Genomic DNA, 24,990 nt, shown 5'->3' with positions numbered 1-24,990 from the left:
CTCTTTGACCTCACGGGCTGACCCCAGCCCAAGGTGTGCGGTTCTGCTCTGATGCTGAGGGAGGTTCCAGGTGTGAGGGTTTGGGGCAGGAGAGGCACAGGCCCAGCCAGGGAAGGGTTAAGGGGCTGGCTGCTCAAGCCCTGTGAGTGGCCGGGTACTGGGGGCAGGGGAGCCGAGTGTGCTGGGAGGAGACGGCTCAGAGCATGGGGCCCGGCACTGGTAAGGCTGGTTTGCCCGAAGCGGGCGGGTGAGGATTAGCTAGTGCAACGTTCTCTGCCTCCGCTGGCCTGAGGAGCCAGGAGACCTGGCGGGAGGAAGGCAAAGCAGGATGGCTACCTGCTCCCGGGCAGCAGCTGGTGCCAGGCCCAAGCTCACTCGCTGGCACGGGGGGGGGGGCTGAGCCCTGGTGTCCGGGCCACGCGCTGACTCGGGCCATTGCACCCCCACCCCCGGGCGCTGGAGCACGGCAGGACTTCCTGGCCTAAACTGCGTAGCGCTGCTGAAAGTGGCAGCCCCGGCCTGCCCCAGCAGTGGGCGCATTTCAGCAGTGGGTGGTGTGGTCGTGCTCTGCGGCCCTTGGGGAGCCTGCAGGATGAAAGACGCTGGAGATGGTTGTTAGCAGGGAGGGGGTGCTTCAGCGCTCACTGCCCCCCCCATCTCTATGTGCCCCCTGCTCGCTAGCAGGGCTCTCTGCAACGCCCCACATCTCCCCCTTCCACAAGGGATTCTGTGCCCCCCTCCATGCCAGGTCCCCCTTTCCCCACCCCCATGGCAGGGCTCCGTGTGCACCCCCAGCCCATCCCCAGCAAGGCTCAGCCGGGGGCGTTAACTGGGGCCATGCCCCAGCTGTTTGGGTGACAGCCCCTTGCAGGGGTGCTTGAAGCTGAGCCTGTACTAAAGAGCTGGCAGGGGCGTCCCGCCAGCCCCATCCCCGGGGCCTGGAAACCTGGCAGGGCTGCAACCCCCCTCGCCCCACGGGCTGGCCGCGCCCAGGGCTCTTTGCCGTGCTGGATGCAGCCAGGGCAAGGGGGTGTGGGCCCCCCCGGAGAGAGGAGGAGCCGGGCGTCCCTTTAGCCAGGGAGGGCGGAGCAGGCCTGGGTGGGCCGGTGCTGCAAGGTGGGGGTGGCAGGAGACAGGCACTGCCAGGGAAGGCCTGGATGTGCCAACCTCGACCAGGCGGGAGGCTCAGTCCCGACGCCTGCCCTGCAAGGAGGGGGCTGGGTTGGCGCTGCCCAGACCCCCCCAACCCAGGGGGGGGGGTGACATGGGTCTGCCCGGTGCCATGCTCAGGCCCTGCGGGTGCCTCCTGCTGGTGATGGGGCATGATCACTGTCTGACCCAGTGCAGCAGGGCATGGACACCCCGCTGGGCCCCGGGATGGCTGCGGGGGCAGGCCACAGGGCAGGAGGTGGATGGGCTGCTGGGTGGCACAGCCCTGGGCTGGAGGGAGGGGGCGGGGAATCATGCTCAGGGCATAGGGGGTAGCAGGCCCCTAGCGCCTGGTCAGTGGCCTTTGCTAGTTGTTGGGGTGACGCCCCTGGCTCCTGTCTGGTCTGCCCCCTTCTCCCCCCCTCACACACGCAGGAGGGGGCCAGGCACCTGGCTAGCACAGGCTGGGGAAGGGGGGGGGCAGGAGCGTTCCAGCCAGGCCTCCCCACCCCACCCTGCAGCCCACAAGCCCCCTCCTCCCTAGCACTGTCCAGGGGCAGCAGGGGAGGGGGCCCAGCACCCCCTGGGGGGAGGAGGGAAGGGCTGCTGGGCCACACAGCCCACGGGGGTGCCCCTGCCCTGGCTGGAGCTGGGCCCCTCCTCCCCACGAGACAGCAGCCAGGTTCCAGGTGCCTCAGCAGTGGCTGGGGGGGTGGGCTGCACCCCACCCACCACTTTCAGGGGCGCATGGTACAGCCTGCCTGGGTGCTGCCCCCGCCCGGGAGGGGCCTTGGGGTCCATGTCCCAGGCGCCGCTCAGGGCTGGTGGGTGGGTGGAGGTCCCTGCCCCCTCCATGTGGCAGAACCCCCGACTGGCCAAGGGCTCCATGGGCCACGGCGCCCGCGTGGTGCTGGGCCAGCGTGGGGAGGAAGCGGCTGCTGCAGCTCCTCTGCCAGTGACTCAACTCTCCTGTCCCTGCTCTGCTGAGCCCAGGCCCCTCGCTGGCACGAAATCCCTCCAAGGTGCGTACACCCCCCACCCCTGCAGCCAATCGCAGGGGGCCGCCCAGCAGCCAGCCCAGCTTCCCTGGGACAGAGCCCCCTCCTCAATCCCCCTTCCAGTCAGCGAGGGCTGAGGGAGCCCTGGTGAGCAACTGGCCATCTACCACCTGACTGCGTCCGCTTCTGGGGCCGTGCAGTCCCTCCCTCCCCCATTCCACGGCCTGAAGATCTGGGGGTTTCTCCAGAGCCGGAGCAGGACCTGATTTCTGCGCCTCGTCTGGCTGTGTTTTGGGGGGGGGGGGAAGCCGTCGCTCTGAAGGCCTGGCCTGTCTCGCCGTCACAGCGAGAAACGCTGCTCATGGCTTCCTGCCGTAGGAAATCGGCAGCGGCCCCCCGAAGCAGCGTGAAGAATCAGGCGGAACGGCCTGGCTGTGGAATTCCCCCAGGGCAAGCGAGGGGGGGAACCACATCTGTTGGGAACTTGAAAACGCTTCATTTATCCCCCCGAACAGCCCAGCTGGGCCCAGGCCCAGGAGGTGATGCTGCAAGGCCCGAAAGCTGGGATGGGAGAGAAGTTCGGGACTTTGCGAAGGTGAGTGTGGGGGCTGGGACTGAAAGAACAGCTGCCTCCACAGCTCCCTGATCCCCGGGTGCTTTACAGGCTCTTGGGATAGAGATCTCGCCCCCCTGAAATGCAGCTGTCTCTGGGATGGAACAGGGCAGCTGCCTACTAGGCACAACAGGAATTAGGACTCCTGGTTCTTTTTGCTGCTGAGTGACCATGGGCACGACTCCTCCCTTCTCTGTGCCTCTGTTTCCCCATGTGCAAGGTGGGATAAGGGGTCTTTGCATCCCAGGGGGTGTAAGTGCTTGGAGAGGTTCAGTTGCAAGGCCCCTGTAGTTCCAAGCATTACTATTAACGATGGGCTGGGCGGACATTTCTCAGAAGTATTTAACCTATGGATCCCTGAGTCTGAACCTGAGAGATGTGTCACCCCCCCCATCGCGCAGACACAGACACAGACAGTCACACACTCTCTTTCCAGCAGGTCACACTTTATTAGGCTGCGGCTCCAGCCTGCGGAGGCTCTGCAAGGGGAGGGTGCTCGGCTTGTTGGTGAACGGGTGCCACTGGCCCTGGATGCTGGGGTTGTCCGTGTGGAAGGGCTTGCGGATGCGAATGATCTCCAGCCCCGACTGGCTGGCCAGCTTCTGGACCAGCTGCGTTATCTCAGCCACTGTCTTGTCAGCGATGATCTCTTCCCTCACTGCTCCGTTCACTGGAAGGAAAGAAGAGCCCAGGGAGTTGGCCCAGACCCGCTCTGATCGCCGGACACGCAGGCTACGCAAGGCTCGTAATAAAGCACATCTGCAGCGCCTCATTTAAAGGGATCCCAATGTGAGCTACATGGACTCCCCCGCCCCACCCCAACCGCTGAAATGCAGCCACCTCTGGGGTGGAATGTGGCAGCTGTTTGACCGCACACAGTAACACTGCGCAACACTGAGGATGGGATGCAAAGGAGAAACAATTTAAACTGCAGGGGGCTTGGGGCGGTAAATCACCCTCCCCATTTGGAATTTGGTCACTGAAATATCGCCCTGATCCGCGCCTGCTTAGCTGTAGGTCTGGGCATGCGGCTGCAAGCCAGACCCCTCTGTCATTCCCACCCAGCTACCCCTCGGAGGCAGATGCAGGAAAGACTCCTACACTTCTGCTAGCTTTGGGCTGAGGGGGTGTCTGCCCGCTCTGCCCCCAGCGGGGGGCACAAGGATCTGCATCTTGTCAGCTGCCTGAGTCATCCCCCCCTCCCCCCCCCCAGGAATAACAGGGCCCGTGCCCCTGTGGGCTCCGCAGGAAGGCCCCTATCTCGGCACTGTCAGTGTGTCTATGTGCTGGCACAGCACAGCGAGGGGGTCGTCTTCACCTCCCTGTTGCCTCCCACCATTTGCGTGCCTGGCCCTCCCAGGAATCAACGCAGCCCTGGCCCAGGCAAGCCCCCTTCCTGCCAGACCCCGGGGCGATTCCTGTGCAAGCCGGGGAGAGGGCAGCTGCTATTCTTAGCCCGGCGTGATGCGATCTGCAGCGGCAGGTCCCATTCCACGAGCCTGCGCTAGAGCCTCCTGTGGTTCTTCGTGGCCTGGTTTCTAAAAACCCTCCGCAGCCCCCCTGCTCAGCCAGTGCTGTCTGCTGAGCTCCCTAGCCGTGCTGCTGAAAGGGGCTGGGTCGGCCGGGGGAGCCAAACAGGAGAGCTCCAGCTAGCGGCAGGGCCGGCTCTCCCTGCTCCAAGGGGCCTGCCTCTGCTGAGCGGCGGAGAGCGGTTCTAAAGGGCTCCGGCGTGGGTTCGGCCGTCTTAGGGAGCGCTGCGATGGCGCTGGGGGCGATGCAGGCAGCTGGGCCCCAGCTGAGACCCCGCCAGCTCACTGCCCCCAGGCTGCAGGCCTCAATACCCCTGCCAGCTGCATTCAGAGGGGTCAGTCAGGAGGGGCTGACGGGTAGCCACGGCCCTTGCACTGCCCAGGCACCTTACAAAGAGCCAGACAGGAAACACCACTGGCCTTTTGGCTTAAAGGCCAGCAAAGGACTCCTGCTTCCCCGTAACACCACCCATGTCCCTGCGGTGAACCCAACAGCCCCTCCAGCCTGACCAAGGGAAGAACGTGCAGAGAGGCCCATGCGGGAGATCCCGAGACCCTCCCACCGGCTATGGAGAGTCAATGGCACTTGTGGCCATTAACCCCTTTGCTGCTGGGGGAAGAGGCTTTGGCTTTCTCAAGGATGGGAGCGATCTTAACGAACGCTCAGCGAATGGAACGGAGCCGGGGAACGCGTTCCCCTGAGGACATGTCTCAGATCAATGCATTTCCACACGTGCTCCCATGTCGATACCTCTCCAGCCTTTCCAGCCACAGCAAAATGCTGAGTGCTTTGCATTTTCTTCTCCAGATACAGTTCTTTACTCTGCTTTTTGTCTTATTTGTGCATCTGAGAAATCTATTCTAGGGAGACGGCACCACCTACCCTTCAGAACGTGTACTGCGATGCCAAGATAGTACTTCCCTGGCAAGATGTTAAAAGCCCATTGAAACTGCCTAGATTTCAAATTAGCAGTGTTGCTGTAACCACATACCTGCCAGGAAATGAGACAGACAGGGTGGGTGAGGTAATAACTTTTATTGGACCAACTTCTGTTGGTGGAAGAGACAAAGACAAAGTTTTGTGCTACGCAGAGCTGTTCCTCCGGGCTGAGCTCTGTGCAGGCTGCAAGCCTGTTTTTGTCTCTTCCACCTACAGAAATTAGGCCAATAAAAAATTATCTCACTCGTCTTGTCTCTCATGGATTTCAAGCTGACAAACAATGACTTAAATATAGTTGCAGGTCTTACAGCTGGTTCTGACCAACTGCTGCGGTCTTACAATCACATTTTTAAATTGTTTTTTCTCTTCTTTGCTGCTGCAAGAGACCCAAACCAGGGGAGTTGGAGTACATGAGGCATATGTGCTGTCAAAAGCAAGATCACACAAACTTCCTTCTAGTTTCTTGTTAGTTCTCTTTGTTGCTTTAATAACAGATGCATAATTTTCAGACTATGACTAAATTGGGTGTCCATTTAACAAAAGCCATCATTTTCTTGGGCACTCTGACAGCACAATATGAACTGCACTGTACTTCCAAAAGCTTATTCCCCAAATCCAGCCATCAGTCTGGTCTGGGTATAGTTTTACTTGGTGGAGTTTGATTCTCTCCATCCACAAAAGACTCACAGCTCTACTGCCAGAGAAGTCCATTGTCATAAGTCTAGAAGCTGGGGCTTGTCTATGCTCGAAAATTAATTCAGATGAAGATAGCATGTAAATGTAAAGCACTATAGCTAGGCCTGAATAATTCCATGTGTGGACACTCTTATTCTGGAGTAAGAATGCCTAGTTCTGGTTTAACTTAATCCACTTTAAAAGTGGGTTTATCTTTTACCTTCATACAGCTCTTCCCTTTAATTCAAGCCTCTTTGATCTGGGAGGAAGCACTCACCAGTGTGATGCTTTAAACCCCATTTTCTGGGATGACTGTTAAATAGCAGGGGAGTTCTCAACAAGTCTCCCCTTCAATTAAGGTGGAAGCAGCATTTTTCATACTCACAATATTCTGCGACCACTGTGGGACTTCGGCATTTCTGTGGGGTCACGTACACCACAACGCCAGGATTCTGCTTGGCAAAGTCCAACACCTTCTCTTCTATGTAGCCTCTACAACAAAAAGCAGGGAGAAATCAGAGGTGAGGGGTCAGTACTGTAACGCCTACGTGTGAGCTCTGCGACCCACCTTACAGAAGGAGTCAGGGTGCACGTGTGCTCCCCCCGCCTGGCACCTAGCAGCTCGCCGAGTGAGACACGGGAGCCAGGAGGGAAGGTCTGAGTGCAGGGAGTGGGAGCTTAGTGCCCAGATCTTAACGGGTCCTTCGTGAGTGGTGAGAGCGCCTGGGGGTCAGGGGTTGGCTGTACACACCTATTCCCCCCCAGGGTAGAGGTCAGAGTGCAGGGGTCAGGGGTCACAGCACCTGGCTGCCCCGGTTAGAGGTCAGAGTGCAGGGGTCAGGGGTCACAGCACCTGCCCGCCCCGGTTAGAGGTCAGAGTGCAGGGGTCACAGCACCTGGCTGCCCCGTTAGAGGTCAGAGTGCAGGGGTCAGGGGTCACAGCACCTGGCCGCCCCAGTTAGAGGTCAGAGTGCAGGGGTCAGGGGTCACAGCACCTGGCCGCCCCGTTAGAGGTCAGAGTGCAGGGGTCAGGGGTCACAGCACCTGCCTGCCCTGGTTAGAGTGCAGGGGTCAGGGGTCACAGGACCTGGCTGCCCCGGTCAGAGTGCAGAGTTCAGGGGTCACAGCACCTGCCCGCCCCGTTAGAGGTCAGAGTGCAGGGGTCAGGGGTCACAGCACCTGGCTGCCCCGGTCAGGGGTCAGGGGTCGGTGGGACGCACCTGGCCCCGCGCGAGGTCTGCCCGCCGGGGCTGAAGACCAGGCTCAGGCGCTGCAGCTGACACACGTAGCGGCCCAGCCCGTTGCGCAGGACGCTGCTCAGGTAGCGGCTCGGCGTCCCCCGCGCGGTCATGGCGCCGGGCGGCTCTTCCGGCTCCGGCTCCGGCCCCGCCCCGGAAGTGACGCGAGGCTGTTGTGGTTCCGGGGTCGGGGCGGGATGGCGCCTTCCTTGCGGCACGTGGGGGGCCCGAGCGCGGGCGGGGGCGCGCGGGGGGCGCCGGCCTGAGGGGCGGGACCGGGCTCAGCGCCGCGCCAGGCAGGAGCCGGGGAGCGGGGGGGCTGTAGGGGGCTGCAGGCGGTAGGAGGCGGTGGACAGGGAGTTGCGGTGGGGCAGGGAGGGGGGGGGGGGCTGTAGGAGGCGGGAGAGGGGTGCGGGGGCTGCAGGCGGCAGGAGGGGGTTGTGGCGGGAGGGGGCGTGGGGGGTCTCCAGGGAGTAGGCGGGAGCTGGGGGGGGGCTGCGGGGGGGCGGGAGCTGGGGGGGGCTGTAGGAGGCGGGGGCCGCGGGAGGGGTGCGGGGTGCAGGGGGCTGCGGGCGGCAGGGAGTTGCGGGAGGCAGGAGGCGGGAGGGGGCAGGGGCTGCGGGAGCAGGGGCGGCAGGGAGTTGCAGGAGGGCCAGAGGGGTTGTGGCGGGAGGGGTGTAGGAGGTCTCCAGGGAGTAGGCGGGAGCTGGCGGGGGGGGGCTGCAGGGGGCGCCAGGTGAACTTGCGGCGCCCTGTGCGGGAAGCTGGCACCGGTGGGATGATGGGGGTCCCCCCCTGCAGAGCCCCCCTGCGCCTGCTGCCTGCGCTCACCTGCTGGGCAAGGGGCCGGGGAGCCCCGCTGGGCCCGGGGACCCTGGCTGGCCCCTCCCGGCGGCACTACAAGAAGGAGACGCTCCCTGCCTCCGAGGGCCCCATCCCGCCCGTGACCGTCACCGAGATCCGCCAGTACCTGCGAGCCCAGGGCATCCCCTTCCACGACGGCTACAGCTGCCTGCACGCGCCCAGCCTCTTTGTGGAGGGGCCGGGGGAGCAGCAGCCCCCAGCCGGCAGCACCCGCTACAGCCTCTTCATCGACAAGACCACGGGCAGCTTTGTGTGCACAGCCACCCTGGCCGAGGGCACTTGGCAGGACTTCCAGGCTAGCGTGGAGCTGAAGCACAAAGGAGTCCCTCATGCTGGCCTGGAGCAGCTTGACGGGGTGGACCAGGCAGGGGAGGACGCCCGCCATATCTGGGACCGGGCGCTGCCACTCGGGGAGCTGCTGGATGAGGAGGAGACTCGGACGGCCAAGGCCATGTTCGGCATCTCCAAGGTGTCGGACGCCACCCTGAAACGCTTCGGGGTGCGCTACCTGAGGACTGCCCGCACCCTGGTCTTCCCCTGGTTCAGCCCCCGTGGCACCGGCCTGAAGGGCCTGAAGCTGCTGGGGGCCGAGTGCCAGGGGCACACGGTGCTTTACGTGGAGAACACTCTCCCCCGGCCCAGCGCCTATCACAACCTCTTTGGGCTGCCCCTGATCGGCCGCAGAGACACAGAGGTGGTGCTGACAGGCCGGGAGCTGGACACCCTGGCCCTGTACCAGGCTACTGGCTTGCCCAGCTTGGCCCTACCCCGTGGGGCTACCTGCCTGCCCCCAGCCCTGCTTCCCTATCTAGAGCAGTTCAAGCGCATCACCTTGTGGCTGGGTGAAGACCTCCGCTCCTGGGAGGCCGCCAAGCTCTTTGCCCGCAAACTGAACCCCAAACGCTGCTCCCTGGTGCGACCCGGCGACCAGCAGCCCCGGCCCCTGGAGGCTTTCACCCGCGGTATGAACCTCTCCAAGATCCTCCGCTCCGCCCTGCCTGCCGGGCACAAGTCCATCATCTCCTTCCGCCAGCTGCGGGACGAGGTCTTCGGGGAGCTGTCCAACGTGGAGCAGGTGGCCGGGGTCAAGTGGGCCCGCTTCCCTGAGCTGAACAAACTCCTGAAGGGCCACCGGAAAGGGGAGCTCACCGTCTTCACAGGTGACTGGCTACCGGTGTGAGGGAGGGGGCTGGGAGAATGGGACTCCACTGGCAGCTTCAGCCTCTGTGTTTGAGCACTTCATCCCTCTGTCTTTCATTGGCCTAGTTGTCTGTGTGTGGGGGGTGGGTTGTCTCTGCAGAGGAGTTCTTGTCACTGCCCTTGTCATTGATCGTACTCCTATAGCCAGGACTCAATCGAGGTGGCTGCTGCAGACTGGTGGGTTCCTGTTTAATCCTCTCTTCCCCACCTGGAATTGCTGGTAATGTCATGTCCTGCACTGTAAAGCTGACTGTGATGTTACCAGTCTGATTTCCAGTGAGGAATGAGCAGCAGGAGCTGCCAGGCATTGAAGAGATAAAGAGCCTGTTTTCATACCATTGGCCTTAGAAATAATATTCCCCCTTGTTCCCGCCCCCACTGGAAAATGTAAGATACCTGCATGAGTTTCTCAAGGACTCTTGGGTGCAGTTGATCCTGTTGAAGTGCATCCAGGTTAACGTGGCCCAGTTTCTTTTTTCCAAGCCCCTTTAGGTGATGTGTAAATGCCCTGTGCGTCTAGCCTGCCTGTTACTGCAGGCATGGGCACGAGAGGTCACGTGCTAGTTCCGCATCACTGTTCTCATGTGGAGAACCCTCTTGTGAGGGTGTACAGCAGCGTAACTCAGCACAGAGTCTGGCCCTTCCGCATTAGAGACAGAAAAGACCTGTTGGGTCTCACTGAGTCCTTGACCGGAGGAGGTCTGGGCCCTATCGTATATTCCCCAGTGATTTCCCCACCCCAGAGAAGTGGCTCCCAACTAGGGAGGTTCTTCCCTAGTCTCTATTAGGAAGAGTTTCCTGCTGTTCAGCCTCCTGCAGCATTCTCTGGCTGGCGAGGCAGGCGAGCCCGGGGGCTCTAGCTCTCATTTAACCCTCTTGCCATTGAAACAGGCCCCACGGGCAGTGGGAAGACGACCTTTATCAGCGAGTATGCCCTGGACCTCTGCATGCAGGGGGTGAACACCCTGTGGGGAAGCTTTGAGATTAACAACGTGCGCCTGGCCAAGATCATGCTGACCCAGTTTGCGGTGAGGCGGCTGGAGGAGCAGCTGGACCAGTTCGACGAGTGGGCAGACAAGTTCGAGGACCTGCCGCTCTACTTCATGACCTTCCACGGGCACCAGAGCATCAAGTAACGTATCTGCCAGCAGCCCCGTTTTTGCACATCCACCCTCGTGAGAATTTTGCACCATGTTCACCGTGGAGGCAGTGATCTGCCCCCAGAATATTTCATATTGATATAACGCGCTGTGGGGCAGCCAGGGGCGCAGGGACTTCCCCAGGGTCTCACAAGACCTGCCGGTAGCGTCGGGATTAGAACTAGGGATTAGAAGTTGTGCCCAGTCCACTGGACCACAGCTCCGAGAGGGATCTAGGGGGTCCTGTGTTGCTATGCAGACTGTGATCTGGGGCGCTCACATGGGCCAGATGGAATCACCAGAGCCATTTGGTACCTAATGCCAAGTGTTTGCCTGGGGCTCAAAACAGGTCGATGACCCTGGCCGCAAATGCCTGCCGTCTGCTGCGGGACACTAGAGGGAACACACCCTCGCCTCTGGGGGGAGAGAGCAGCAGCAGCTTTACAGACAGGGAAGGGTCAGGCCTTTGGTTTGGCCTCTTACAGCCAAAAGTGTGTCTGTGATGCCTTCTGCCCAAAGCACCTTGTGAGTGTCGATGTAATTAACCACACAGCCCAGCCTATAGATTGGGGGCCAACCCCTTGTGTAGCCGCTAGGCTGAGGTGGGAACTTGCCCAAGACCTTGCAATGAGTCAGTGGCAAGCTGGGAATGGCTCTTCAGCGTTCCCGTCCCAGGCTTCCACCACAAGCCCCTCATTCCTCCTCTCACCTTCATAGGAACCAGCTTCTCTGGTGCCTCATTTGCCTGGGCTGAATGCATGTGACTGAGGCAGCTTCTTCTCCTTTCCCCCGCAGGACGGTGATAGAGACCATGCTGCACGCGGTGTACATGTATGATATCAGCCACGTGGTCATTGACAATCTCCAGTTCATGATGGGGCAGGAGCAGCTCACTGTGGACAGGTGACCCTCTCCCCTCGTACTTGGTGTGTTCCCCTCACGCTTCCTCTCCCCGGCTTAGAACCTCCTCATGCAGACCTCTCCGGTGTAACCGGTGAACCTGGTTCCTTAGGGCTCCAGCTCACTCGTTCCCCTTCTTACCTGGACCCACGTGTCCCAGGGAGCCTTTCCTCATCTAGAGGCACTGCCTGTATAATGTATTTAGGGAATCTGGTTTTCTTACCGTCTGCATTGTGGCAGCACCTAAGTCGTAGACCAGGCCTCGCTGTGCCAGGCATTTTACAAACACAGGACATAAAGACAGTGCCTGCCCCAAAGAGTTTCCAATCTAAATAATTTATTTTTCGGTATCAATCGATAAAATAGCTTTGAAGGGACCAACCCATTAGTCAGTGTCTGCAAAATGAGCTCTGGAGTTTACACCGTTTTCAGGGTTTTGATTTTTTGATGCAAAGTGTTTTCTCGGCTGGGAATTTTACGTGACGGGAAGATCAGGGCAAAAGGGCGGGGGGAATTGCTTCAGGTGGGTTTGTATTAGGAGATGCATTAAAAGCTGTTTTATCTGGCACGTTAGGGGAATAGGGGGTGCTGGTAAGTGAAAAATGCCGGGTAACTAAGAGGGAGGGAGTTTGGGTGCGGGAGGGGGTGGGGGCACAGGGGGCGCTCATCTCAGGCAGCTCCCCGCAAGCGGTGACCTGTCCTGGCTGCTCCTAAGAGGAGGCGTGGCAAGCAGCTCTGCACCCCGCCCCTGCCCCGCCCCCAGCGCTGCCTGGCCAATGGGAGCTGCACTTTATTTCCTAGAACGATTTTGTGCTTCTCCAGCCCCTGCAGAATCTCAAGTTGCTTTGCAAATGGAGCGACCTGCTATACAGACAGTGCACAGGGCTCACTTCAGCCACTGCTGAAATGCGGTCTCTTCTGGGGAGTGAGGGGGGGCTGTCTGACAGTGCGCAGCAACATCAGGTAGCATTTCAGTGCTGGAAGGGCGCTTACTGGACTCAAGCGGCAGGGGGTTATAGGGAGGCAGAATGTACCTGAGTTTTGGCATTTGGCCTGGAGCCCAGGATTGTGGGGTCTTTGTGATGCACAAGAGATGAGCACGTTGGTTTCTATGTAGCAGCCTTTCCTTTTAAAGAGGCACCGCTTGCAGCTTGCTGCAGCCTTGGGAAGCTGCAGTCTTGACCCCGTTGTGCCGGGCACCGTAAAAACACAGCAAGAGACAGACCCTGCTCTGAAGAGCTTAGTCCAAAACTAGATTGCCATTGAGATTTCTCGAGCGCTCGGGTCCCCAGTAACTAGTCTCAATGGGGATGACACAGGACCAGGTCCTTCATCTCAGTGCCTCAAAGTGCTTCCCAAACAACAGTGGCCAGAGCCTCTGCTGATGCGAATGGGTGCAGCTCCACTGAAGTCAACCCACCGGCACCTCTCTCAATCCCCACGTGGGGCAGGGAAGCCTTAGTAGAGGGGTACATTGAAATGCAAAGAGATTAAGCAACTTGACTATGGTCATGCTGGATGTGTGTGCCAGAGCTGGGAATAGAACCCAGGAGTCCTGACTCTGCCTGCTGCGCTCACCACTGCATGGTGCTCTAGCTGCTAGCAGGAAGGATGATTTAGTGGATAGGGGACAGCCTGGGACTTGGGTGCTGTGGGTTCAGTTGCCTGCTCTTCCAAAGACTTCCTGGGTGGCCTTGAGCAAGTCACTCAGTCTCCGTGCCTCAGTTTCCCATCTGAGCAATGGGGACAGTAGCTCTGCCCTGCCTCCCAGGGGCATCGGCTCCATCAGTGAACCTGAGGTGCTCAGGTACTACGACGATGGGAGTCAGACAGTCCCTAGAGAGATGGATAATCACCGGGAAATGAAAGACGTAGAATAACAGTGTATCAGGGAGGGCTCATTTCATTTCCTAATGTTTCCCCTCTCTCCTCAGAACTGCATCTTGCCCTCACTTCATGCCCCACTGCTGTTGGGAACCAGAGCTGAGGAACCCCCCTCTCTGGCCAGCTGGTGACTGGCTGGTAGCCTGCTGCCGTTTACCATCCCCCAGCCCCATGTGAAGTGACCCCCTCTGCTCGCTAGCTGGGTGGAGAGCGGCATGTCTGATGCCACGCTTCCGGCTCTTGGGCAGGCCCGGTACCCTGCAGGAGCAGAACTTGTAACTCCCCTGTTAGGCTGTCCCCCTGGGTGCCGTCAGTGCCTGTAAACTGGAATCGCCTGACTGCTCCTGTGAGAAGGGCTGAAGACAGGCTCCAGGGCTCTCCGCATTGCAGGAAGGCGGGTCTCTTTATTCTGCTCTCAGATTTCAGCCTGTCCAAAACCCCAGTTTATTGCTGAGATGGAACAGTGGGGGCTTTATCTTGTAAAGAGCTCTGCTTTTTAAAACCAGAGACAGCGTGGCCATGCCTGTAAGAGGCATTTTTTTGTTCAAAGTTGGTAACAAGTGTTATAGGCTAATTAGGGTGTGCTGAATCCAGATACGGTTATTCCTAAGCTGTACGTTGGGAACAAAGCCTCTACAGAGAGGACATGGAAATCACTGATGGTTCAATCTTTATTACCTTTGCGGTTAGGATTAACAAACTTCAGTTGGATTTTACTGAGCTGCAGGATGTAATAAAAGTGAGCAAACAATATGCACAATCTTTTTATCATGCTATTGAATTTCAATTTTTATTTGGCAACAGGTCCTGGGAATATTTGAATGTAATACCACCAGGAAAGAGCGTGTTTACGCGGCTCTTATATATTGAGCATTAACACCTTGAAACAAAAGGGTGCAAGCTGATTTAACTATTAGAAACACAACATCTAATCCCAAAACACCTGCTTTGAAAACAAGTGAGAGAACTTTCTTGACTGAACATTAAGAGGACATTTGAATGCACGCGTGTTAATGTTGTACTAGATCAAGAAACTTTGAGTCTTGACGGCGGCAGATTGAATCAACTTCTGATTAGGTCTCTTGTTATGACACACCTGCTTATTTAATGCAACCATCCTAAGCGTCAGAGACATTGACACAACCTTGTTCCAGTTCTCTGTGTTTGCATGCTCCTGCACAAACACGCCATGCTGTCCTGTGCCTACACTACTAACTTTTTCACCCTCTTGTGCAGTCACAGAATATGGTGGTATTGGTGGCAGTGACATGAGCAGTGGCACCGGACTCTGTCCTCCTGTTTCCAACCCATTGTATTTGGCAGAGAAAATATTGGATTCGGGCAGTGGACCTGTTTCCAAACTAATGCATGGTAATGAACCCGCTGTACGTGGAAGAAAAGAGCATGACTCGTTGGGGGTAGAGCTTCTGATGACCGCAAGTGTGTGAACTAAGTGGTACATGTGTTGTCAGTTCTGTGAGCTTCTGGCACGCCAGACACTTCACAAACAAACTCTTCTGCACCTCAGGCCAGCTCACTCTGCCCAAGGTGTGTGAGAAGCTGATGGTGTCACATCTTCTTGCTGTGGTCAGCAGTAAAGGCGGTAGAACCCCAACCAGGCAGGGCATGAAATGGGAGCAGAGATTCCAGAACAGTGGGTCTCTAGTGTCGTTTCTCACGTGACAGGAATGGGAAAGCACTTCGGTTCCTTGGCTATGCCAGCGTTCGTCCGGAGCTCCCTACGTGTCGTCATGCTATAGTGAGCCAGCGAAAGGCTCTGCGTTCCTGCCTGTCACCATTGCAGTAGACAGTGTAAAACCATTCTTGTGTCGTCTTCTTCCTGATGTGCACACAGCCGACTGGTGTCGAGTGCAGTGCTTCAGCCTCACCCGGAAAGCCACCAACCAGAATGACGGTTTTATCACGTGGTGCTTGTGTCATTAGTGGCTCAGATAAAAATGTGGCAAAGTCCTTCTTATTTCTGGAAGTGCAATGAGATTTCACCCAGTTACTTGGAAGCGGCATGTATCTGCCTTCCACCACTCTTCAGATGGGTCTTGTACCTCTTGACCATTTTTGCCTTGTACCACCCTGAATAGATTCTTGTCCTCCCCCTGTAGAAGTCTGCTGCAAGGTCTCCAAATATTTTGACCCAGACAGCTTTCCTATGGCTTGTACATCTATCCCAAGACATCTTCTCCCAGTTGGTGGGAACTGGACATCAGCCGTCAGTACGACACCCAGTGATGCGTCTGTGCCTGTTCTGAGACAGCCATGTGCCTGCTAATGCCAAAAGGAAAGGCATTAACTTACGTTTCAAAATCTGTGGCAATTCATGGTCCTGCTGGCTTCATAGGCTGTGCTTAGTTGCTGATGGATATTTCAGTCTGCCTCCATGATTAAGGCCTTTGACTTCTTTCCCTACCTCATATAGCATAGAAAAAGTTGGAGCTTCTTTCTGGGCAGTGGATCATGACTGTGTTCCATGTCCAGGCTCCCACTCTTGTGCCATAAGCAGGGGCGGCTCTAGGCATTTCGCCGCCCCAAGCACGGCAGGCAGGCTGCATTCGACGGCTTGCCTGTGGGAGGTCCACTGGTCCCGTGGCTTCGGCGGACCTCCCGCAGCCGTGCCTGCAGGAGGTCCACCAAAGCCACGGAACCAGCGGACCTCCCGCAGGCAAGCCGCCGAAAGCACCCTGCCTGCCATCCCCACGGCGCCAGCAGAGCGCCCCCCACAGCTTGCTGCCCCAAGCACGCGCTTGGTGTGCTGGGGCCTGGAGCCACCCCTGGCCATAAGCCATTACACCCCAGTGTTGTGCAGCTGCACTCATGCTAAGTCTTTGCATTCAACGGTGTGTCTTGTGTGGCTTCAGGAGCCAGATCTTTGTTGCAGTATTTTGCAATGAAGTGGGTGGTTCCTCCCCAGAGAGGGTCTTGATGCTTTGAAGCATTTGTAGGAATGCATCCTCCTCTCCACTGTCACGTTACTTCTTTGCCTTGACTCGTTGTGAAGACGCTGGACATCCAGACCAATGTGGAACGTGGATCTGGTGTCTGCTGCGATATGGGCTCCTGGGTTGTAAGACCAGGCTCATCTGCCGAGGGCTGAGTGAGTCCTGGTGATGCCTTCCCTTCCGCCTCCCCATTAAGCCACGCTTGGCTCTGACCAGGGGGCCACTTGGTTGAACTTCTGACGTGATCTCTTGATGACGACAGGAGAACCCCTTGAGCACTTCAGCTGGTAGCTGATGCATTTCTGTGAGGTATGTGGCACCCCACCGTCCATATTTTGTGTAGTCAAGATCTCACGAAGAATGGTATGATGTGTCAGGTCTCGAACTCAGGCCTCCCCAGACAGCTGCCGTGTCCTGGCCTCCATCCACTACTGAAACCAAGTGGACTGAGAAGCTACTCAGCCTATAGCCCCAGCCAAGCCACCAACCACGGGAGCTCTGATTGGAGGATCACCTGGCTCCACCGATTGGATCAGTTACACTATTTAAGCCCGGAGAAGGCACAGGAAGTTTGTCCGAGCAACGAGGTGGTTTCCTATTGTGGTTACACTGAACCCTGCTTGTGCCTGCCTCCTGCACCCTACCCTGTTCCTGGCTCCTGCCCTGCTCCTGCCTTACTCCCACCTTCACTGCTGTTCCCACCATGCTTGGTCCTTGCCTCTCCTCCTGCCCTAGGCCTCGCCTCCAACCCTTAGTGACCAGTCCCGGCTCTGACCCCGGCTTCCGACCCTGACTCCAGCTTGACCCTTAGCTCTGGCATTTGGTATCTCACCTTGGCTCTGACCCTCTGCTTTGATTCCTGGCTTGGTCCCTGGCTCTGGGAACTGGCAGTTGATTCTGGAGCTGCCCCTTGGTTTTGTTCCCAAACCTGGATGCCTGCTCCGCCCACTAGTCCTGCTCTGACTACTAGGCCTGACTGCCTACGTCCTGGTCCATAACAAATGTCATCGTACATTTGGAGGTGAAGAGATGCGGCTCCCAATTTCCTTCTCTCTAGGCATAGTTGAGCATGATCAGTGGGGCCACCATTTCCATGGACTGCCACCAAAACCTGAAGTTCACACGACCTTGACCGTGGCTCGTCACAGAGGTGGAGGTGAGATCGTGTGAAGTACAAACTGACGTGAGCTCACCATAAAAAATGTGACCCGTCGCCTCTGTGCTTGAAATGTCAGATTGTGAGCCTGCGTCGCCCTGGCATGTGGCTTGGCATTCGGAGCTTGTTCTGTTTGGTCCAAGAACTCCACTTCCCATCCAGGCATCTGCTGGCCCTGAAGCCAGTGTGTGCCGACCTGTGTGTTTTTGAAAGTTTATTGAGAAGTGGAGGCCTCCTGATCCTGATGTAAGTCACTCTCTGCACTCTGGTGTGGCCCATTTTAGTTCCATCAGTTTACAGTACAGAGCTCGACAGAACCACGTTCTGCTGCCCAAGCACTGACGACATAAGAACATAAGAAAGGCCGTACCGGGTCAGACCAAAGGTCCATCTAGCCCAGTATCTGTCTACCGACAGTGGCCAATGCCAGGTGCCCCTGAGGGAGTGAACCTAACAGGCAATGATCAAGTGATCTCTCTCCTGCCATCCATCTCCATCCTCTGACGAACAGAGGCTAGGGACACCATTCTTACCCATCCTGGCTAATAGCCATTTATGGACTTAGCCACCATGAATTTATCCAGTCCCCTTTTAAACATTGTTATAGTCCTAGCCTTCACAACCTCCTCAGGTAAGGAGTTCCACAAGTTGACTGTTGAAGAAGAACTTCCTTTTCTTTGTTTTAAACCTGCTGCCTATTAATTTCATTTGGTGACCCCTAGTTCTTGTATTATGGGAATAAGTAAATAACTTTTCCTTATCCACTTTCTCAACATCACTCATGATTTTATGTACCTCTGTCATGTCCCCCCTTAGTCTCCTCTTTTCCAAACTGAAGAGTCCTAGCCTCTTTAATCTTTCCTCATATGGGACCCTCTCTAAACCCCTAATCATTTTAGTTGCTCTTTTCTGAACCTTTTCTAGTGCTAGAATATCTTTTTTTGAGGTGAGGAGACCACATCTGTACACAGTATTCGAGATGTGGGCGTACCATGGATTTATATAAGGGCAATAATATATTCTCAGTCTTATTCTCTATCCCCTTTTTGATGATTCCTAACATCCTGTTTGCTTTTTTGACCGCACATTTGCATCTCTCCAGTAGTCGTTATTTCTGGGTGTGTTGTCATGTGCAGTTGGTTGAAATGTGTCCACCTGGAGTTCTCATTTGGATGTTTGCGATAAAGCCCCTATCAGAAGCTCTTTCCTCCATTGCAGGTTTGCAGTTTTCTTCAGAGTCAGAGCACCACACTTTGCAAACACAGCCCTTGGATGGACTGGTTTTGCTTTCCCATTTCGTACATTGGCTCATGCGATTGTGTTGATGGCATCAGGAACGTGGAGTGTGCTGCAGTTTGTAGGCTTTGGGTCAGTCAGTATCGGATCGGGGCAGGTTCTCTCTGCCAAGCGGCGACTTGCGTTGCATGGAAGGAGCATTGGCCATCCAGAGAAGATCATTTGTGTCAATTTTGCCGGCTGTGTAGTGAACAGACTTCCTGGGAATCGGGTTGGGAGAAGTAGCAGCACCATTCTCAGCATCCGTAGTTCATAGGGTTTTCTCTGCTAGGGCTGTGTCCACCTTTCAGATTCCTTGGTAACTAATGCAGTGGCTGGCCTTATGGCCTACAACTCCTACCACTGATGTAGGAGTGTGGAATTTCAGGACCAGCTTCCTATTAAAAATTGCTGTAATGATTCCCAACCTCAGATGGCTCCAAAACGTGGCCTTGATTGGCTACAGGCTGAAGCTCATTTTGAAGCCAAAACGTTGCTGTGTCGGTAATTTTGCTACCTTCACTCTTGTCATCACAGACCCCGCAAACGGGATGTAACCAGTCAAGTTGGTCTTCGTTTAGCTGCCGTAAAGGTAACTCTCGTTTTGTGGCCAGACACAGCCTCCTTCATCTGTTCATTTATCTTGAAAGTAGTTACAGAGATGAGCCTGTTTAAGGGGCACTTCTTGACAAAAGATGCAGCATCTCCTGTCCATAGGTTTCACAGAACTAGACTGGCTTGTATTACAGCCACTGGTGTCTTTATTGGGAGCACTACAATTTGCCACATATCAGTTGCAGATCCTCTTGCTTTGCGTAACCTCTGGATTTTGCCTTTGTCAGCGTATTGGGCACAGCAGTTTCTGTGCCCTGGGACTGATACTGTCTGATGTGAATGAAAGATGGACTCCATTCTGTCAATGGCCGCTCTGTGTTTCACATCTTGCGTCTTCCCTTTACTGGCTGTTGCCTCCCTTATTCTAGGCAATCCTTGTTCACCTGCTTTACGCACATCTTCTCTACATGATTCCTGGCAAATAATCCAGAGACTAGGAAACTCAGGTGGCTCTATTGAGATTTTCAGTTCCCTGTTTTACAGCTGTGACCAAAAGGAGTGTCATAAACCACCGCCCCATCTAACTACTGTTCTCTGTTTGTAAAATATATCATCCCCACCACGTCTGTGTTAATTCTTCCCTAACCACAAAGCATGATGGGCTATGGAACCAAGGCCAAGCATCTGAGAAAATGATTTCACATATTACAGGAAAAATAACTTCTGAGTTATGATTAACTTATTGCTAATATTAAGGTCTGTGGATGACTGGATATTGTAAAGAGTTGAATACTAGGGTGCAAAAGGTGTTAAAGCCATGATGTGTGTCTTTTCCGTTATGGTTTTAAGAGACTGAAAGGGAATTATGCCAGACAGTGTGACAAGTTCAAGCACACCCCGTTGGTATATCAAACCTTTTGGGGGAATTTTAGCAGCTGTGTTTGTTCGAGGGTCTAAACCTCAGAATTCAGCTTGGTGACAATCATTTTCAAAATCAGCAGGTTCCAATTATGGTAGAAGAAGTTGGTACCAGCTTTTACCAAAGAGTGCGACTAGACCCCTTCTAGAGGATGGACTGAGATTTCTGTCTAGTCGAATGGTCCGTTTGTTGAAGCAGGAATCTGGCAATCAGGACTCCTGGGTACTAGTCCTGCCTCTGCCTGGCTGTGTGAACATTGGGGAGTCACTCCCCTTCTCCGTGCCTCCATTTGCTCATCTGTTAAGTGGGGATAATGGTCCTTTTAATCCACCACCTCCATGGAGCTGTAGATGTGCAGTGTGTCTGAGCACTTCATAATCATTAGCATATTTATCCGCACAGCACCCCGTGAGGCAGGGCAGGGTTGTTACCCCATTTCGTAGATGGGGAACTGAGGCACAGAGAGGCTAAGTACTCCAACCATTAGACCATCCTCCTCCTTAATTGCCCTGTCACTGTTTGTAAGAGGTTCATTGCCTGCATGTTGGAAGCACTTCCCAGAGCCATGCCACGAGCAATGTCTCTTCCTCACCACCTCCTTGCCATCTTGCTGTTCCAGGCTTGCCGTCCAAGACTACATTGTGGGCGCCTTCCGGAAGTTTGCCACGGACAACAGTTGTCACGTGAGCCTGGTCATCCACCCTCGGAAGGAGGACGAAGAGCGAGAGCTTCAGACGGCCTCTATATTTGGGTCTGCGAAGGTGAGTGGCTATTGGGAATAACCTCAGGCTTGGATCTGCTCAGGCTGTGTCAGCAGCTGGCCAGCAGTCGTGTGTCGAATGGAGCAATTTACAATGGCCTGTCTTAAAAGAGTTGGTGGCCCATGTGGACTCCATCTCCCAGAATGCAGTGCTCTGTTGTGATGAGTCTTCCTGGCAGTGGGGGCCCTGTATATGGCTTTGCATGTGATAGAAACGAGCCCGTGCCCATGCGGGGCTGTTCCCTACAGCACAGTCCTGGTGGGCACTGGTAGCGGTTCCTGCACTTGGGTCACTGATAACTTCTGGTCTCAGCCCAGAGAGGAGCGGGTGGCTTGTAAATTGTGAGTAAAACTGGTTTAGGCAGTTCTGGGTCTGGCACCTTCCCCTAGTATCGAGAACCTGCTTCCATAGCTCAGGCACCGTGTGTGAAACTTCCAGTGGGTTTGTTCTGCATTCCTGGTGGTAGCGCTTTATCCCTTCGGGATCAGGGCCGCTTGGGAGCCCTCTTCAGGGAATAAAATAAAGAGGTAACGGCGGGACGTCAGTTGGGGGCATGCTGTGGTGAAGGAGAGACCTGCAGACCCTGCAGTGAGGGAGCCAAGCGCCTGGGAAGGGGACACAGTCTGGAGGTTTGAGGAGTGAGCCCGATTCTTCATTTGTCTTTCTCGTTGATGCTGAACTGGTGTTTGCTGTTACACCCTGAGCACTGTAGCTCTGCCGGCTTAAGCCCTGGTGTAGACGCAGCTAGGGCGACAGAAGAATTCTCCCATCGACCTAGCTCCTGCTGCTCAGAGAGGTGGGTTAACTACGCCGGCGGAAAATCAGGAAGCTACAGCGCCAAAGCTGTGCCAGCGTAGTGCCCGTAGTGTAGACGTACTCTTAGGGCTGGTCTACACTGAGGGGGGTGTCGATCTAAGATACGCAACTTCAGCTGAAGTCGAAGTATCTTAGATCGATTTACCTCAGGTCCTCACGGCGTGGGATCGATGGGGAGAGCATTTGGGGATCGATATATCACATCTAGATGAGAGGCAATATATCAATCCCCGATAAATCGATCGCTACCCGCTGATAGGGTGGGTAGTCTGGACGTACCCTTAGTGGGGAGACTGGGGGGATGTGCATGAACAACCCTCCCTGAGCAGTATGGGGGTCTCTGGGTGAGCTGGGAGCACAAAGTCTCTTAGTGTGTGTGTGTGTAGCTGTGTGGGGCTCTCTAGGTGAGCTGGGAGCACGCACTCTCTTAAGGGTGTGTGTGTGTGAGTCCCGACACACAGCGGGGCATGGGGGCCATGCCCGGCTGCAACGGGCTCCTGCGAGCCACAGTCGTACATCTCTGTTCAGTGGGTTTGTCCTCATGTGGCTTTAAACGGAGAGCCCTTGAGTGCGGCTCAGAGCCAGTGCTTAGACCCGTCCCCGTCTGCCTTCATTAAACGCTCTCTGATGTGCCCGCCGCCCTCGAGGAAGTGGGGCTGTAAGTTCCCTCTCGAGGATCCAGGCCGGTTTTATCTCCTCCCGTGTGGTGGCGTGTGGAGTGCACAGGAGGCTCTGTCTTTCGGGGACACTTGTGTCTCGCCGTCCCTGGCGCTAGTGGCCCTAATGCTGTAGCAGTCCCAAGGGCTGGAGGGTCCCAGAACAGTGAATAGCCGTGAGCCGGTGTCTCAGAAGGGTGCCAGAGGTCCTGACTATCGCAGCCTGGCCCAGTCCCCCTCCTGGCCGGCCCCGGTCTCTTGTGAATGGCCCTAGCTGCTGGGTCCCAGCCACCGGGGGTGGGCAGAGCCTGGTCGCTCTTCCGGTGCTGGCTCTGTAGGGTTCGCTCCCTGTCTCTGCGCCCTTCTGTGGGACAGGAGACTCTGCTGTCCTGCCGCCCCTGGGACCAGGGCCTCCGATGATCTCCTGAGCCCCCCTAGTCCCAGGGCTTGTGCTTGCCCCCGCCCAGGCTGTGGCCACTCTGGGCTCCTAGTTTAACCCCTTCAGGGACAACCTGGCAGAAGAGCAAGGAGCACAGGGGCTTTCCCAGCCACTGGGGAGTGACGGCTCATTGCAAAACAACAACATTCCTGAGACATCCCTCCCACCCCCACGCACACTCCTCGCGCCCCTCCTGCCTCCTCTCTCTCCAGCCTGGGCTTGCTTGTGGCCACAGTCTGCCCAGGCTGCCCCCCTCCCACGGTCTCCGCCCGCTTTTGCCAGGTGCCCAAGGTGAGAAACTCCAGCCCTTTCCCCCAGCCAGGCTCCTGCCTAGAGAGAGTTCATTGTTCCTGGGGTCGGGCCAGCAAATCAAAGCTGATGGGCCGAGGTTGCTCTGGGACAGCTTCCCTGTCCTACTCATTCAGCCCTTTCCCAGCCCGGCACCTGTCGGGAATGCAGCACACAGGCTGCCCTTGGCGAGGGCTGGCAGCTTTCAGCGCAGAACCAACTGGGAGACAGGGTACAAACACAATCTGACACCAGCACGTCCTGCTCTGTCCCACTCACAGTTCGGTCCCACTGCACTTTCCCCAAGCGCCGGGGACTAAATTCCAACTGAGCAGGTCAGCTCCGCCTACTGTCTCCTGTAGTTTTACTTGGCTGTGGAATTCTTCACTTCCTATCCCCGTGTGTTGCTGGGTGCTGTTAGATGTGCGTTCCACCCCAGAAGTGGCTGCATTTCCGAGGTGCACGAGGCATTTATGTTTGTATAAACGCATAGGCGCTGTCTGAAGTGCTCTGGACCCCTCAGTCTGACAGGCATGAGTCCAGGTACCTCTCTCCCCATGGCCTTCTCCTTTCTGTCTCTCGCACCCAGGCCAGCCAGGAGGCCGACAACGTGCTGATCCTCCAGGACAGGAAGCTGGTGACGGGGCCAGGGAAGCGGTACCTGCAGGTGTCAAAGAACCGCTTTGATGGGGACGTGGGGGTCTTCCCGCTGGAGTTCAGCAAAGCATCCCTCACCTTCTCCACCCCCGTCAAGGGGAAGGCCCGGCTGAAGAAAGTGAAAGATGACAATGGAGCACCGCCGAAGCAGGCTCCAGCTGGAGGCAGCGGGGCTGCTAAGAAGCAGTGACCCAGCCCGTGGCATGGGCTGCTCTGGCGCAATCCCTTCCCCGGGGCACTCCTCGGCCAGTGTTCATACCAGCCCTGAGGGGAAGGGGGCTGGTGCCAGCTGCTGGGGCAGAGGAGATGGGGACACAGCACTGCCAGTCTCCATTGGAAACTCTCACAGCCAAGGGGTGTTCCCTGTGCGGCTGCCAAGCGGGCCTGGCCAGGCCTGGGTTAGCTGCAGGCTCCTTGCCCCTCGGGGTGGGAACCTCGGTCAGGTTGCGTTTGGGGAGGAGGAACCGCACACCTACCTCTGCGTTACAGTCAGACGATAAGCTATAAACGGGCTCTTGGCCTGCCAGGGGCCCGTGACACCCCGGCTGACGGATACAGGCTGGCGCACAGGGGGAGTCCTGTGGGTTATGCCCCCGTCCGTTCACTTAGCACAGGTCCCGTCTGTTTGTCCTGGGGAGCCGTATGTCCGGACGCTGGGTGCTGAGTCGGTGGAGCCTTCGGGCTGGATGTCCGTTTGCCAGACCCTCTCTCCTTGCTCCCGTCGCTGGAGTATTTCAGCCAATGGGGGTAAATCCTGACCCCAGACCCTGGAACCGAGCAGGACACGGCACGGGTCACAAGCCAGTGTGAGTTTGCCAGGGCGTCTCCACTGAGTCCCTACTGCACGTCTGGTCTGTGTCATAGAACTGCTGCTGAATTAGCTCCACTTGTCTCAGGAGACCTCCCTCCCTTCGCTCCAGGGCCGGGCTGGTGGGTTCTGCAGGCCAGTCTGGAAGGGCACCAGCAGAACTGGGCAAGTCCTGGGGCTGGGAGAGCAGGGGGCTGTGGGTCGGGAGTGAGGGGCACCGGCAGAGCTGTGCGGGGGGGGCAGGGCTGGGCTAGCAGGGGGCTGCAGGTCGGGAGTGAGGGGCACCGGCAGAGCTCTGCAGGGCTGGGCTAGCAGGGGGCTGCGGGTCGGGAGTGAGGGGCACCGGCAGAGCTCTGCAGGGCTGGGCTAGCAGGGGGCTGCGGGTCGGGAGTGAGGGGCACCGACAGAGCTCTGCAGGGCTGGGCTAGCAGGGGGCTGCGGGTCGGGATTGAGGGGCACCGGCAGAGCTGGGCTAGCAGGGGCCGCAGATCAGGATTGAGGGGCACCGGCAGAGCTGGGAGGGGCTGTATGTGATGAGTGAGGTGCACAGCCAAAGCTGTGGGTTGAGGGATACACA

The 24,990-nt window shown here is 56.9% G+C and overlaps 2 protein-coding genes across 3 annotated transcripts; one reads left to right on the top strand and one right to left on the bottom strand.

The window, feature by feature from the left end:
* Positions 1-3,185: 3,185 nt before the first annotated feature.
* On the bottom strand, positions 3,186-7,304 carry MRPL43 (mitochondrial ribosomal protein L43). Its single transcript, XM_039546417.1, has 3 exons — positions 7,125-7,304; positions 6,290-6,396; positions 3,186-3,430 (listed from the first exon to the last, which is right to left on the bottom strand). Exons 1-3 carry the CDS (start codon positions 7,253-7,255, stop codon positions 3,201-3,203), a joined length of 468 nt encoding a protein of 155 aa, XP_039402351.1. The 5' UTR covers positions 7,256-7,304; the 3' UTR covers positions 3,186-3,200.
* Positions 7,305-7,860: 556 nt separating this feature from the next.
* TWNK (twinkle mtDNA helicase) lies at positions 7,861-24,629 on the top strand. Of its 2 annotated transcripts, XM_039546013.1 has the most exons (5): positions 7,861-9,166; positions 10,098-10,338; positions 11,141-11,248; positions 20,608-20,749; positions 23,538-24,629. In XM_039546013.1, the coding sequence occupies exons 1-5, from the start codon at positions 7,921-7,923 to the stop codon at positions 23,793-23,795; spliced, it is 1,995 nt and encodes a 664-aa protein (XP_039401947.1). In that variant the 5' UTR covers positions 7,861-7,920; the 3' UTR covers positions 23,796-24,629. The 2 variants fall into 2 exon arrangements, with proteins under 2 accessions (XP_039401947.1, XP_039401948.1); XM_039546014.1 differs by lacking the exons at positions 20,608-20,749; positions 23,538-24,629 and adding an exon at positions 13,180-13,863.
* Positions 24,630-24,990: the final 361 nt, after the last annotated feature.

Source organism: Mauremys reevesii, linkage group 7 (genome assembly GCF_016161935.1).
Source record: "Mauremys reevesii isolate NIE-2019 linkage group 7, ASM1616193v1, whole genome shotgun sequence".
Taxonomy (NCBI): domain Eukaryota; kingdom Metazoa; phylum Chordata; order Testudines; family Geoemydidae; genus Mauremys; species Mauremys reevesii.
The sequence above is the reverse complement of the archived record's forward strand: the minus strand, read 5'-3'. Positions and strand labels throughout refer to the sequence as shown.

Excerpts from the sequence above, each read along its gene's own strand:
- MRPL43 (XM_039546417.1), bottom strand. The coding sequence starts at position 7,255 with ATGACCGCGCGGGGGACGCCGAGCCGCTACCTGAGCAGCGTCCTGCGC. Across the intron at positions 6,397-7,124 it reads CAGACCTCGCGCGGGGCCAG|AGGCTACATAGAAGAGAAGG; the intron begins GTGCGTCCCACC and ends TTTTTGTTGTAG. Across the intron at positions 3,431-6,289 it reads CACAGTGGTCGCAGAATATT|TGAACGGAGCAGTGAGGGAA; the intron begins GTGAGTATGAAA and ends CTTTCCTTCCAG.
- TWNK (XM_039546013.1), top strand. The coding sequence starts at position 7,921 with ATGATGGGGGTCCCCCCCTGCAGAGCCCCCCTGCGCCTGCTGCCTGCG. Across the intron at positions 10,339-11,140 it reads CACGGGCACCAGAGCATCAA|GACGGTGATAGAGACCATGC; the intron begins GTAACGTATCTG and ends TTTCCCCCGCAG. Across the intron at positions 20,750-23,537 it reads CTATATTTGGGTCTGCGAAG|GCCAGCCAGGAGGCCGACAA; the intron begins GTGAGTGGCTAT and ends TCTCGCACCCAG.